The 15,983-nt window shown below is 34.4% G+C and overlaps 1 protein-coding gene across 1 annotated transcript in view; it reads right to left on the bottom strand.

The window, feature by feature from the left end:
- uxs1 (UDP-glucuronate decarboxylase 1) overlaps nucleotides 1-15,983 on the bottom strand; it is a 99,839-nt gene that overhangs the window by 18,512 nt on the left and 65,344 nt on the right. Inside the window, exons 10-11 of the mRNA XM_048193137.1 lie at nucleotides 6,846-6,965; nucleotides 6,050-6,093 (exon numbers count right to left, since the gene is read on the bottom strand). Coding sequence (XP_048049094.1) covers nucleotides 6,050-6,093; nucleotides 6,846-6,965 — 164 coding nt within the window. The remainder of the gene's footprint in view (nucleotides 1-6,049; nucleotides 6,094-6,845; nucleotides 6,966-15,983) is intronic.

The raw sequence follows: 15,983 nt of genomic DNA, 5'->3' as shown, positions 1-15,983 counted from the left end.
GGCTGGGAACCACTGGATTGAGCATTAAAATTTTCCAACACACTCTAACGGCAATTCAAAACTTTTTATGCTTTGTAAAATTGGCAGTGGTGGACAGTAACGAAATATTTTTACTTCGTTACTGTACTTAAGTACATTTTTCAAGTATCTGTACTTTACTAGAGTATTTTCATTTTGAGCAACTTTTACTTTTACTTCACTACATTCCAAAGCATAAAATCATACTGTTTACTCAACTACATTTCATAAAACATATCGTTAATCCTTATTTTAAAATGAAGAAATCATCACATGGTCAGAGATGCAAAAGTCGTGTCCGATTTGTGCACAAACTGATTCTTTTCAATCATCCTGTTAAATCGGTTCACAAATCACATCAACAATTCATTCGCGAATTGGACTGATCGTATTGCAGTTGTTCGAGTCAACAAATCACTGATTCAATGATCTGTTCAGAGCGACTCTCCAGTGAATAAATTTACAAGTCTGACTGAAAATTAGCCTGGGGGATCCTCTAGTGTGTGCGTGACTGATGGCGAAAAGTAAGTTTGTAAGTAAAGTAAGTAAGTCCGGTTAAGCCAACTAATGTTGAATTCTGGGATGAATTATTGAAACTGAAAATCACATTTAGATCAGATGTTTTTGAACTAAATCTGCTGTAAAGGGCAATCTGTTTAAGCCCACTGAAATGCTTTAATGCGATACGTCCACATCAATGTGTCTACAGATCGCGATCTTGATTCAATCAGATCAAATCACATTTTAAAACTTACTTGCCGCTTCAAATAACAGTTGTATAGATTACATCATTACGGCACTAGGGGGCGACAAGTGACTATTAAAATGTTTCTGACATTAAATGATTCATTCAAAAGATTTGTCCAAAAACACTGATTCATCCAGTAATGAAACAAGTGAAATAGTTATGAGTGAGTCATTAAATCATTCATTCAAACCCATTTTTTTTAAAATTAATTAATTAAATATTTTTAAATAGACTGCAGCAGGTAATATTTTGTCCTCTAGTAAATAATTATATGCAATTTAGTTTAGTTTAGTTTTAGTTTATTCAGAATCATGGGGGAATCATGATTTCTATTTGAAAGAGACAAATAAAAATCTTGATTCTCATTTTATCCAGAATCGTGCGACTCTAACACAAATTAACATATGCTCATCTTCCCCTCTGCTGCAGCAATGTTTTAGCAATGTTTTTTATATTGTTTGTCAACACACATTACATATTATGTATCTGCATCCACTAATCTTCCATCCATACTGACTAGTGCTGGCTATTTGACATAATCATTCATAATTATTTTGAGCAATAGGATTATATAAAATATATAATATAAAATTAAATCATATAAGTGGCCTTTATAAAATTACAAAATAAAAATTCATCAATCAGTACTTTTTTACTTAAGTACATTAAAAATCAAGTACTTTTATACTTTCACTCAAGTAAAATTGAAAAGGAGCACTAAATACTTTCACTTGAGTCATATTTTATGATACGTATCTGTACTTTTACTCAAGTACTTGATTTGTGTACTTCGTCCACCACTGAAAATTGGTGGCAAATTTTGTATGACCTCATTCATAGGATTTTGTGCAATCTGCTTATGCCTCACTGAGGGTTAGGTTTAGGGGTTGACCCTCATGCTTAGTTTTTCCTAAACAATCAAATCATACCAATTTGCACAAAATTGGCAACTTTTAAAATAGTTACGCATTCTCATGAAATTAGTTGAAATGTGGTTAGCAGCTTCCATAAAGAATCTGTACTGTAAACGAGTTCAGTAATTTAGTCTGTGGTCTTAACCACTGAACGTTTTAGATGCCCTCCAACACTTCAAACCACATTTGTCCTTCAAAGACATGTCAGTCAACCTGACGTCAGAAAGTGTGGGCCACTTCTCAGACTCATTGTGCTGTTTAATTCTTATTTTCAGTGATATCTGTCAGGTATTAGGGATATTTAATGCACAGTTAAATGCAATGCTTAAAGCACTTTAAGAAAAGTGGAAAACTAATTGTCTGGCTGCAAGAGATATAAACAAATCTTTAAAATACTCTAGAACTCATTTACAGTACATTGATGTGTTGGGTGCAAAGCCATGACACTGCTATTAAACACTGATCTACTAGTTACTACTACTAGATCTTCTTTCTAAGACTGAAAAAACATTCTCTTAACCCACCTCATCAATTAAAAATGTAAAATATTTCAAGATTCTTGATCAAAACAAATAATAAAACAAGTCAAGAGATAAAAAAGCTGAAATGTTTTTTGTTCCCTGTAAATGCCTCTTAAAAGGTAGCAACTTTGTGTTTAAAGGATTGGCCTTGGCATCTGTATCCAACAGTTGAAACCAGTGGCATAAGAGATGTTTGATTACAATTCAGGATTTAAGCTGCTCTACAGCACTGAAAAATGTACATCCTGGTAAAAAAAAAAAAAAAAAAAAAAAAAAAAAAAAAAAAAGATAAAAAATAAAAAATATATTTCACAACACAACTTTATTCACTACTCAACTCCAAAGACTGTATAAAAATAAAATATATAAATATAAAATGGTCCCACTTTATATTAAGTGGCCTTAACTACTATGTACATCAGAAAATAAGTACAGTATACTTACTGGGTTCATACTGAATTGCAAAACACTTTTGCTGCTATTGAGGTGTGATACGGGTAAGGTTAGGGACAGGTTTGGTGGTATGGGTATGTTTAAGGGTAGGGGTAAGGTGTAAGGGATGGGTCAACAGTGTAATTATAAATGTAATTACAGAAATTAATTACAGATGTAATTACATGCAGGTGTTTTTAAAATATAAGTACAATCTAAAAACATGTATGTACACAATAAGTGCATTGTATCAAATGATTAATTTAAATGTAGTAGTTAAGGCCACTTAATATAAAGTGGGACCTATAAAATATATATATATAATTATACTACATATTAATATTATATTATATTTGGTAACACTTTAGTATAGGGAACACATATTCACTATTAACTTAGATTTTTCCCTTAATAATCTCCTAATTTACTTATTAATAGTTAGTAAGGTAGTTGTTAAGTTTAGGGATTGGGTAGGATTAAGAATGTAGAATAAGGTCATGCAGAATAAGGCATTAATATGTGCTTAATATGTACTAATAAACAGCAAATATTCTAGTAATATGCATCTTAATAAGCAACTAGTTAAAAGACCCTAAAATAAAGTGTTACCTTATATTTTTTATGAAATGTGAATTTGTCTGTTTTTCATTCTGTTTTTGTTGTTTTTAACACTACTTGTATAGCTATTTTATGTGCTGGTGAGCCAATTTTCGACCTCGGTGGACAAAGATATACAATACAATACAATATTATATAATTATATTTATATATAAAATTTACTTCTAGTTATCAAACTGCTCTATGCCGAGTGGTAATATGGCAACCCACAGGTACAATGGCTTTGCAACATTACTGGTCAGTACAAAGTCACCCTTGATTTCCCTCTTAATTATTATGCTGTTTGAATTTGCCAGAGTCATTAAATTTGCACATTGTGTCATCGATGCCATAAATAATTCCTTCAGTAGAGTGGCCAGTAGTATCCATATGAAGATGGTTAAAAGCTGGGTAGCCAATGTCTGCCATTTGATACTGTGGCCTCAAAGAAGAGTATGAAACAGATTCACAGAGGAAAGTTGGAGAAAAATTCTGCGGTCATTTCTGTGTCTTATATTACACAATCCTAATTAAGCAAACTTCACACATTAAATGTTTGTTCTGCTGAGATTGAGATAGTTCAAATAACCCACAACGGCTCTGTTCTCTTGCCCCACTGGAGTGTCAAAAACAAATACCTGTAGATGAAACTGGCTTGATTAAATTCCATTTAAAATATCGTCTACAAACAGTGCCATAATTTCTTTTGAGATCCTTTCTGTTCCCTGAAGTTGGAAAAATGATGAAAAATATGTGAAGGTCAGACGAAAGAGGCATTTACAAAATTCCACACACAAATGGTGAAGGTCATACAACACTAACAAGGTTCTGCCAGACCAATGTACCCATTCTTCCAAAATGTTATATTTCACCAAACTATTTTACTGCCATACAAAAGAAAAACAAAAGCACAGTAACTATGCCAACAGACCGGGAAAAAGCTGATATCCTTTCTCCTATGAATCTGAACATAGATAAGGCAAACCTGTCTGGCCTCAAATATACAGAGCCCCTTGCAAGTCACCCCTTCCTAAAAATACAAAGGCATATTTTCCTGTATAAGAAGCTATTTATACTATAAATATATTATCAATACTACATGTGTATAACATCTGTAAAATTTGGAATGAGTGATTTTTTTTTTATGTGGTTCTCTTCACAAAATAACAGCTTTTTTTTTTTTTTTTTTTTTTACAAAGATACATTCATATGTGATATGATTCGAAAGCATAACAACTAAACTTTTTAACATATCAGTCAATCAAGCATTTTTTATGAGCTGGTATGGAACGTATGCTGGTAGAGATGATTGACACATTACTCTTACTAATAACTGCATCCAACATAGCACCACATCATCAGTCTGTACACAAACACTGTAGCCGTTTAAATCAAAACACAGAGTTCAGCCTTTGAAATACCTTCAATTTAATTACCAAAAAGCATTAGTAATCCCATCAAAAGCAGATCTCCGTCTTTGAAAATGCCATGGAGCAATCTGTCAAGAACGTCTGTTTTTCCCCAAGGTTCAGTTCATTAAGACAAAAGATAGGACTGCACTGATGCAGTCAGGCTCATTTTAATATTTTTTTCCTGGTTGACGCATTTCATTTATGCTGGTTTTTTTTCTCCTTTTTTTTTTTTTTTTGACATTACAGAGACCAGATGTTCTTTCTCACTACCCTTATCACTCACATGCACAATAACTGTAGAAAGAACAATATACAAAACTAAAGGAGACATGAAATCGGATGGAAATGAAAAGAAAAAAAGGTGACAGATGGATGTGTTGCATAAACTTTGGCTGTTGTACATGTGCATTTGCACAAGATCTGATTTTTTTTTTTTTCCACACTCATTCTGAGCCACTTCCAAATGTGGTTTCAAATCAGATACATATCCGATATCTGGACATCTGATCTATGTCTAAACACGTTTATCCCTATAAGGCCCACTGTGGTAATATTACAACATCAGTTTAAGTACAACATATTATTGTAATTATATTATTACAATAATAATAATAATAATAATAATATGATATTAATATGATAGTTTCTTCCTTACATCTGCTATAATACAATATGTTGTTAGTCTTCAGAGTATGTACATTAGTTAATAAATACGTGGTTCCGCTGTTGAAAGTAGATTGTCCTGATAAACTAGTGGCAGCATTTTCATTTAGCGTACAAGAGGTTCTGGGTTCTAATCCATCCATGTATAGTTATTTTTTTTTCCTCATTAAAACCAAAGATGTTCATCAGTGATTGTATATCAAGAGCTGGGACACGTTTATGTATATTTTGATTTGTGATTTCAATGTAACGAATAGAGAGTCTCAGTTGAAGCGCTCGTCCGTCTGAATCCGCAGTGTGCACCAGTGCCGAGAACACTGTTGCGCCTCTGATAACAGCGACAACTAGCACTCAACATGATTAACAAAAAACAACAATCCCACCGCCAGATCGCCTATTATTAAAACAAACTGATAATCAACTAGAGGTGTTTCTTTTGTATTAGATATCCATGCTGCGAGATGTTTCAAAAACGGGTGGGGACAATATCGACCCTTTCAAAAAGTGGTGGGGACATGTCCCACCCATCCCACCGCAAATTATGCCTATGCATTCGTATATTTAGGATTTTTTTTTGTTTTTGTTTTTTTGAAATTTTATATAGCATTTGTTTTGCTGTATTGTTGTGCGGTTAATTAGTTTTCATCAACAATGTCATTTACACATGCAGACATACTCTAAAGAGCTCTTGGGAGGTATGAACAAATAAAAACACATTTTTTATTTTTTTTATCAAGTGCTTACCTCACATATTGGAAAGCTCTTGTCTGAGAGCCTGAACCGTAAACCTGAAAAAGGTGCAGAACAAACAAACAAAATTATAATCAGAATCATCAGAGCACATGCTGTAAGAGCTGCTACAAGGTGACTGAGGAACAGTCATCTGTATATGAAATCCTCATGTGAGCTGAAGTGTTTACAATAAGGAAGCGTGCACATTTAATGGTGTTTCTTCAACTAGGCACTTTTATGTCCCTGGGGTAGATTACTATATAACAATAGATAGATTTTTTTTTTTCCTTTTTGTTATATGAAGGTCAAATTAAAACTGTCTTTGAAACCTTTACCATGCCTTCATCATTTTTGTTACCTTCTAATGTTGTATATGTATAAGAACCCTGCCCTAATAATTATAGCATGACATTATGCATAAAATGTGAAATATTATTTAATTGCATGCATTTAAAAATGCTAACAAGGCAATTAGCCATAGAAAATACTTTTTTAAAAATGTCATTACCCCCACTGTCATTTTTATCCCAAAATAATTAGTGATTTGAGATGACAGTTTATGATAGGTAGGGAAAAAAGACAGAATTCTGTATGGATGGCCACTGTTAAAAATTATTTGAAGATTAGATTAAATAAATGAAACAAAAGTGTGCTTTATAGAAGTTTCGTTTCACAGGGCCACACTTTGAAGTAAGACCCCATATATGTGTCTGTGTGAAGCTGAAATGAGTCAAAGTAAGAGAGATGCTATAGAGTTAGGTGTAATTAACACTGCATATAGTTCATTATTTTAATGAACGGGTCTTACCGTCAGGGGCTCTCCCTGTAAAGCCTGCAGAATGAAATTACTGACCACTCGCCCGTCATTCATGTGCATGCGAGATCCGAAGGTGTTAAAGATCCGTGCCACCCTCACCTCCACTCCTTCCTGTGAGACACAGCCACATGCAAACCTCATCAACACAATGAGTTCTGCTGCACGTGTTAATTGCTTAGTGAACATGCAGCGATGTTCAGAGAAGACATCAGGAATATACGCAAATTAAGCTCAAAATGCATACTGTGATCCTTTTTCTTGACAATATTCCATTGATACTAGAGATCATTGTATCAATATCATCAAATTTTTGTTTAAAAGCCTGAGGCCTCTGGTGAAAATGCTTTATTTATTCATTTTTTATTTAGTTTCTTTTCTAATTTAACCAAAATATAAGCAGCATAACAACTGGACTAAAAATGTACATGAATTTCAGAATGTATTGGTATTTGGTCTGTTCCTCCATTTTCCTTTACTGACAGCAGCATCTGAGTGTCACAAATGTAAGTGGGTTGATCTGTAAAAACTAGGGCTGTCAATAGATTAAAATTTTCATGTTTGTGTGTGAAGGCTCCATCAGAAAATGACAGAGATCGTGTTTTAAAGGGGACCTATTATGCAAAATTCACTTTTGCATGGTGTTTGGACATAAATGTGTGTTGGCAGTGTGTGTACACAACCACCCTATAATGATAAAAATCCAACCAAATATAAATTTTTTTTAATCCCCATGAATCATAAGCAGTGTCTCTGAACAAGCCGTTTGCAGGTTCCTGGCAATGTGATGTCACATTAGCCACAGGCCCCATCCACGAATGTTGACAGACACTGCCGTTTTAACACAGAACCGCCCTGAGCAAGTTCGCAGCGAGTTGTACACAGCCCACCATTGCTGCACTGACATGAATGTCTCCCAAGCATTTTAAGTGTTGTGTAGCTGGATGGATTAATCCACATAGCTCTCTCCATTTACTCCCAAAATCTGAGCTGCTGAAGACGAGGTGGATTAATTTTGTTTTCAAAGAAAATGCTCCCTCAACTCTACCAAAATTTGTTTATGTCTGTGCGAATCATTTCACACCAGACTTTGTGAACGAATGTCAATACAAAAGGACAACACAAAACAGAAGTTGTGCTAAAAAGTTGTTACTTAAGGATAGATCAATACAAACTGTTTGTGATCCAGCTTACAGTCTCCAGAGTGATACTGGATATGGCAGAAATAAAGGTGAGAGCATTTACAGATATAAAGTTTACCAGTTTATTAACCCTTTCACACGTAAGTTTAAAATATTCTGGCTGTCCCCCCATCGTGAGTTTTTTAAGGCAACCGTTATTTAGAACATATCACTTTATGGTTTCCATGGTGACGCGTCATTGCTTGTTACCTGACACACCGCAGCACTGTATGAATGATGATCTGCTTTCATTTAATTTTTCCTTTTTTATTCAAAATATTCACAAATTTGTTAACTATAGCATGAAATATCTAATATTCCGATTGCCAAATATGTGCAAGTGGATGTGTTTTGCTGTTTAAACACCTTTATAACGATCGTGTTAGTTGAGCTGCATGCGCGATGGGCGCCGCCATGTTAGTTTGCGCTGCACAGAGAATCGGATCTGTTGGATTTACAACATAATTTATCCACTTCCCGAAATACATGAAAGTGAGTCGGTGAACTGGGGAAGAATAGAGTAAGCTTTAAAGTTACTTTCACAATGTGTATCTATTATGAATAAAACGTGTCGTATAATTATAATGGAAAGGGTTGTTATTTCTGCTTCTATAGACATCATTGTGTATTTTACAAACTCTAAATATATTGTTTTGTTAGTACTCATGTGTATTTAAATCCGTCCGTCTCTGGTTTAGCACCAGCCAAAGCGCGCACGCATATTTGAATTTGGCAGTTGATCACCTGATGCACTGAACGTTCTAATCACAACGGTGTGATCATACGCTCCTGGGACCAGCCAAGACTGATCACAATGTGTATCTATTACACATAGACTTTACCTGGGCGGGCCGCCCAGGTATATTAACGGCCGCCCAAGTATATTTGGTGGCACATTTTTGCTTTTGTTGTTTTTACTCCCTTATACTTTTTTTATCCGCCCGAGATAATGAAACCAGCTGCACTCAATTTAGAGGCCGTTCACATCTTGCATCTAAAAACGCGTGGAAAACGCCAGCCGCGCCACTTTCGTGTCTTTTCAAAAAACCTAGATTAATATCCAGAAACAACACATATTTAATTTTGATTATCACCATCAAGTGGTTTTTTCATAAAAATGTAATATTTCATATGCATACAAATGGTGCAGTTGAGGAATTTTGCGGTAAATGAATAAAAAATGTAGCCTACTTCATATCCCCCCCAAAACAGCATAATCTGTATCAAAATGAATTTCATTATTATTATTATTATTATTTATTTATTTTTTTTTTTTAATAAAGTCACACATTATTTGTTGTTTGTCACATGTAGTAGATCCTTTTTGTGCCGTGGGTAACAGGAGGATTTTCCAGCCGGCTACCACCGCAAGTATATTTCAAACCTGTGGAAAGCACTGAGGTCTGTGTTTACTGTTAGTTGTAACAAGTGTTTCTGTGTACTTTACTATGTTTGTTAATGATAACGCAAGGGAGAGAGAGAATTTATGGATAATATTTTAATGCACACTTGCACTGTGTTTTAAGCTCTTACAGAGATTTTCTGGAGTGAAAACAGACGCTTCATATTTTGTGTTAAGTACAATAAACGTTATAAAACTCATTGGTAAACTGGCTTGAACTAATAAAGTGTATAAAAACAAGACAATATAAGTTATAACCGTAATTAATCTAAACTATACCTGTTCTATCTCCATGCAGCATATAGTCGCAGTTTTTGACAGTATAGTGCGTCCTGACTGACTCCTGACACCCGAGAATGAGCTCTTGAAGCTCCGCCCTCTTAGGCCAAGCACAGCAGCTCATTTGCATTTAAATGGCAAACACTGAAACAGCACATTTTTGCTCACCCCCAAAAAGTGGCAATTTGTACATGCTATAAAAAATTATCTGTGGAGTATTTTGAGCTAAAACTTCCAATACACATAGTGCTGTTTTGGACCGATTGTTTGAATGAACTCTCTTACTGGATCATTCGATTGAAAACTTTCCCTGAGTTTTATTTGTGTTAAAATGTTTTAACGCTTTAAGGATGTTGAAATAATCGCATGCATTAATGTGTTAACGCTGACAACCCTAGTAAAAACATTCACAGTAATTATGGTTGGCATTTGTGATTATCATTGTGATTTACAGTGAACATTTTATTTCAAGCAAATGTGACATAAATCATCAAATTTCCTTGGTACACCTGTCAAAATTGTCGAAACTCTCCCATAAAAAGCATGTGGCCAACACAAACATTTCAGAGGTGTTGGTCATTGATGGAAAGCCTGTAGGCACTGTCAGCATCACAGGGGAAGACTTGCAACTCTTTTGTGCTTTTGCATCATGCAAATGTCAGTGCTTCTGAATGGCTAGCATCCAATCTCACAAAATATTTTGGGCTGACAATACAGCTATATTAATGTAACTTTATAAGCTTTAAGGCAGCTTTAAAGGGGTCATGAATTGAGAAATCAACTTTTCCTGGAGCTCTTACAGTCATCGTACTATAAGAATATCCCGTAATATACCAGGCCCATTGTATGACTGATCCTGGAATGTGCCTGTCATAGATAGGTGAAACGTTGCCTCCGCAGAAGAAATCAAATCCTACTTCATCATTGCAATGTTAGGAATATGGTTACTTATTTATTTTCAACATGTCTCAGTTGAGATTTATTTATTTGCATTCATGATTTCACTCTGGATTCTTTGGTAAATCATTTCGGCGCAGGCTTTGCAAACAGACTTTAACGATATGGACTTGACAGTGATGCAACAACATGTAAGTAACTGTTTTAATTCTAATGCCTTATCTGATTTGTAATGATTCATGTACAGTCAGATGTTCTTTGTCTAAAAATAAGTATTAACCGTGTCAGTAAATCAAACCAGTGACTAAACGGTCAGCCTCACGTTGTTTCTCTTAGTAGGATGAAAATAATCTGTTATTTAAACAGTGATCAAATTATATAAATAATGCTCCCTTTGCAATCGCTGGAGCTGTCAATCAAACAGTGAGAAAGAGTTTATCAAAGAGTTCATCAGTGAGTTCTGGACACGTGCCAAAACTCCTGTTTTATTCAACAAATCTCTTAGTTATATTGCGTTTGCACTGTTAGTTATGATGGAGGCATTCGTTAGTGTGCAGAAATTGAGTTGCAATGACGAGATCACTGCTTTCAAGCGCATTGAACAACATGTCTGTGATTGGCTACAATGTTCATCACTGCAACCTTTCATGCCACAATCTAAATATAATGCCATAGATCTAAATGTAATGCAGCACTTTTCACTATTAGTTAACCTTGAGAGCTGTAATAGTAAGAATGCGCTAAAAGAGAGAGTAAACTTAGCTATTTCATAGGCAAAGATATTAGCTAATCACAGCAGTGGGCGTTTACACTGAAGTCTCACAGGAGACACGCCCCTTAAAACAAAGCGTTCAAATAAGAGGGCTAAAATCAAGGGAAGGATTTTTTTTTTTTTTTTTTTTTTTTTTAATTATGACAATTTTTGATGTAAAAAGCATCCTAACATTATAAGTGCACCACAGGAAACATTATAAAACAATTAAACAACACAGTTCATGACCCCTTTAAGGTCCCTGGGACTACTATTTTTACATTTCCTAATTAGATTGAAGCATTATAAATGGGCATATTATCAAAAAACAAAAACAAAAAAACAAAACAAAAAAAACAAAAAACAAACATGCAATATTTTTAGGTAACACTTTATAATAACGTTCAGTTATAAGTCACTTATAAATTATTAGTTAATGATGAACTAATCACTTACAATTTACAATCATTTACAAATCATTTACTTCAGTGATTTGATAATGTATCAACTGATAACTTAATCATCTACTAATGATCTGTTTGATTTATTTCATGGTTTATACATTTTTTAAGATAACTTACAACACATTGTAAATCGTACATCTTATTAATCATTTATGAATGTATAGTCATGTTTTGTAAATATTTGTTCATCATTAACTAGAAATTTATAAAAGATTTCTAACTTAATTAAGAAAACATTCATTACATGTTAGTATATCACTTTTTAATAATTTATGAATATATAGTCATGTTTTGTAACTGATTAGTTCATCATTAACTAATAATTTATAAGTAACTTTTAATTGAATTAATGAAACATTCATAAAATGTTAGTCTATCACTTATTAATCATTTATGATATTTTGTAAATGATTAGTTCATCACTAACTAATAATTTATAAGTGACTTATAATTGAACGTTATTATAAAATGTTACCATAAAAAGTGTATTAAAATTACTGCTTACATGCACACTGCTAGGCTGATAACTACCAACACTCATATTACAGAAATAACCCATTTTACCAGTTTACAGGCAAACCAATAACCCGGCAACACAAGAAAACCTTGATTACAAGAAGAAAATCAGGTTATTTCTCAGCAGTGTCGTCAAAACCTAATCATCCGTGTATCTGAATCTGAGTGTTCCATTTGTGCAGTCCATGTGAGCTGTGATGTTAAATAAAGCATCAAAAAGCCCAGAATACTAAAAAATTGTCAGCGGGAAACATGTACGGACTCATTTTCCACTCGTGTTTGCAGTTTTTAAAACAGTATCACTTACACTTCAGATGCATAAGATGAAATCTTGGGTCAAGAAAGAGTCCGTTTATACAATATATTTCCTCCTCTTTCTTCTTTTTCTGTTTCTTCTATGTTATGTCAAACTACCACATAATTAGGATTGCTATACCACTGGTTATGAGGGAAAATGTCAGTATAAAATTGTATACCATTAAATTCTGTATAGTTACACATATAGTATAGTATTGTATAGTATACATATAGTCGTGGTTTTTTTTTTTTTTTTTTTTTTTTTTTGGCGCACAAAAAAAATTCTTGTCACTTTATAATATTAAGATAGAACCACTGAACTCACATGAACTGATTTAAATATGTTTTTAGTTCCTTTACTGATCTTGAGAGAGGAAGTACCATCGCTGGCTATGCCTCACGGAGCCATCGGATTTAATCAAAAATATCTTAATTTGTGTTCCGAAGATGAATGAAGGTTTTACGGGTGTAGAACGACATGAGGGTGAGTAATAAATGACATTATTTTCATTTTTGGGTGAACTAACCCTTTAACTCTCCGGTGCTCTTTGTGTGAATTATATATTTTTTAAAAATACGTTTTACTCTAAAACTGCAAGAAAATTAAAGCCATAAATCTAAAGTTGTGTTCCAAATTTGAGCTTGATATCTCAAAAAAACCCAAAAAACCTTCCAGTAAAATTTTGTTTGGCCACAGTACCGAAAGTTTCCACTAGGTGAAATTCATCTCCCATTCATTTCCAATGTGCAAGGAGCACAAGTGCGACTATTTTTCAGGACAATTTAAAGGTCCCATTTTTCGTGGTTTTTTGAAGCTTTGATTGTGTTTATAGTGTGCAATATAACATGTGTTCATGTTTCGCGTGTAAAAAAACACAGTATTTTTCACATAATTTACTTATCTGTATACCGCTGTTTCCACTGTCATAAAAACGGGCTGATGACTTCCTTGTTCTATGAAGTCCCTCCTTCAGAAATACGTAACGAGTTCTGATTGTGCCAGCGGTTCCTGTGTTGTGATTCGACAGCAGCTTAGCGAACCCAGAGCCATAGATAGAGCGCACCTTGCCCGGAAAGGTCACGCCTCTTACCATAACGTGGAGATGCACGCGCTCAGTGTTATTGTAAACATGTCTTTACATGTCAAACACACTCTACAAACGCAACTCTTGTGTATTCCTGTGGGCGGAGGTTAGTCAAAAAACTGTTTTAGTGACGTCATTAAAGAAGGAAGTAGAGGGATGTAGTCCAAACTGGCCGTTCGATGTAGGCGACTTCTGTTAAATAAAATATCTCGCTTGGCATTGAACTTTGAGCTTTAAAATTTTACAGATTTTATTTATACTCTAACAACAACATTACACACTAACTAAAGTTTGAAACATGGGATCACGAAGAACGGGACCTTTAAACTTTTTCTACAAAACGTAAAAAAGAGCACAAGAGGGTTAATAATGAAAGTAATAATTCAGTGTCAGTCTGTCATGTTTATTTTGTGAAATCCATGAAGAGACGGAGTTTGGTAGGGCGTCAGAAATGGTAGACAACTTCTGCTCTAAAAACTCTGATCTCCCATTAAAGTAACAAATCACTATTCTCCACAATGCTCCATGCTTGCTACACTGGCAATCCCAATCAAAACTAGGTTAAAAGGCCAGTACACACGGTTACATACATTTAAAACATAAAAAAATAATCAAAAGAGAGATCACAGGGAATAAGCAAAGTGAAGAAAAAGCATCCCTATTCAACAGAACTGCAAAAATAATGTCCAAACATGCTTTCCAAAGACTCTTATGGACCCTTCTGCACCACAGAGCCACAGTGTTTAAACTTTTCAGGGAATTTAAAATATGAATGGCTCACTTACATTCATCTCTGCACAATAAGCTTGGACAGGACCAAATATTTTAACATGAATATCTTAACACTGTTCCCATGAGCAATGCACAGTGCACTAACTACAAGAAAGTCCATGCAATGATCATGAAATCAAAATTGACAGTTCTTATTTTTTTAATGAATGTTACAGTGTTTATTAGGGATTTATCCTTGAACTGAACTAACAGCTCAAATATGAGCCATGAAAACAAAATAATACAGCTTATAACTGCAAAATATGATTTTGGCTATAAAAATCATTAAAGACAGGCAATGGCGTGGTAAAGCCTGAGAGAAACAAAGTTTAACAAGAATAGTTGAATTTTTAGGTCCAGTAGTTCAATAATTAACTCTGTGGGCATAAATAAAAACATGAAAACTCACATAAATAGCATTATAAATGAAAGATGAGAGGCAAAAATGCCAGAATACACATAACGAGGACAAAACAAGGACAGACTACATAAGTGTCCCTTTTGGCAAGGAAAAGCACCCGTCTGATTGCAAGGCTATCGTGTGATTGCACACACTGTGTGTGTGTGTGTGTGTGTGTGTGTGTGTGTGTGTGTGTGTGTGTGTGTGTGTGTGTGTGTGTGTGCGTGCCTGTGTGTGAGCATGGCATGCTTTAGTTGCGATGATGAGGCTGTGTTAGTGTGATTTTACTACTGGTTAGACCTAAAGCAAGTGTGTGATGCAAGTGACTAAAATGTTAGGTAACTTGAGTTATCTTTGATCTCTGATGACAATAAAAATACATAAATCAGTGGACACTGCACATGCACAACTGCAAAATAAGTTTCCAAGTCATTGTCTGAATCCAGTCCCAGTTTTCCTTATGCATTCTTCTTAAATTGCAGCATTTGTAAATTAAATTAGGAAAAAATAAAGAACAGACCCACTCACTGTAAAATAAAGAACAGACCCAACTCACTGTTAAAGGTGCCCTAGAACAATATAAGTAATATAAGTCTAAGGTGTCCCCTGAATGTGTCTGTGAAGTTTCAGCTCAAAATACCACATAGATTTTTTTTTTATTCTTTTTTTTTAACTGCCTATTTTGGGGCATCATTATAAATGAGCCGATTCAGTGTGTGTGGCCCTTTAAGTCTCGTGCTCCACGCCCCAAGAGCTCGCGCTTGCCTTAAACAACATAAAAAAAGTTCAAACAGCTAATATAACCCTCAAAATGGATCTTTACAAAGTGTTCGTCATGCAACATGTCTAATTGCGTAAGTATGGTATTTATTTGGATGTTTACATTTGATTCTGAATGAGTTTGATAGTGCTCCGTGGCTAACGGCTAATGCTACACTGTTGGAGAGATTTATAGAGAATGAAGTTGTGTTTATGAATTATATAGACTGCAAGTGTTTAAAAATGAAAATAGCGACGGCTCTTGTCTCCGTGAATACAGTAATAAACGATGATAACTTAAACCACATTTAACAGTACATTAGCAACATG

This window comes from Megalobrama amblycephala, linkage group LG6 (assembly GCF_018812025.1).
Source record: "Megalobrama amblycephala isolate DHTTF-2021 linkage group LG6, ASM1881202v1, whole genome shotgun sequence".
Classification (NCBI taxonomy): Eukaryota; Metazoa; Chordata; class Actinopteri; order Cypriniformes; family Xenocyprididae; genus Megalobrama; species Megalobrama amblycephala.
This window is presented reverse-complemented; position numbering and strand designations above follow the sequence as displayed.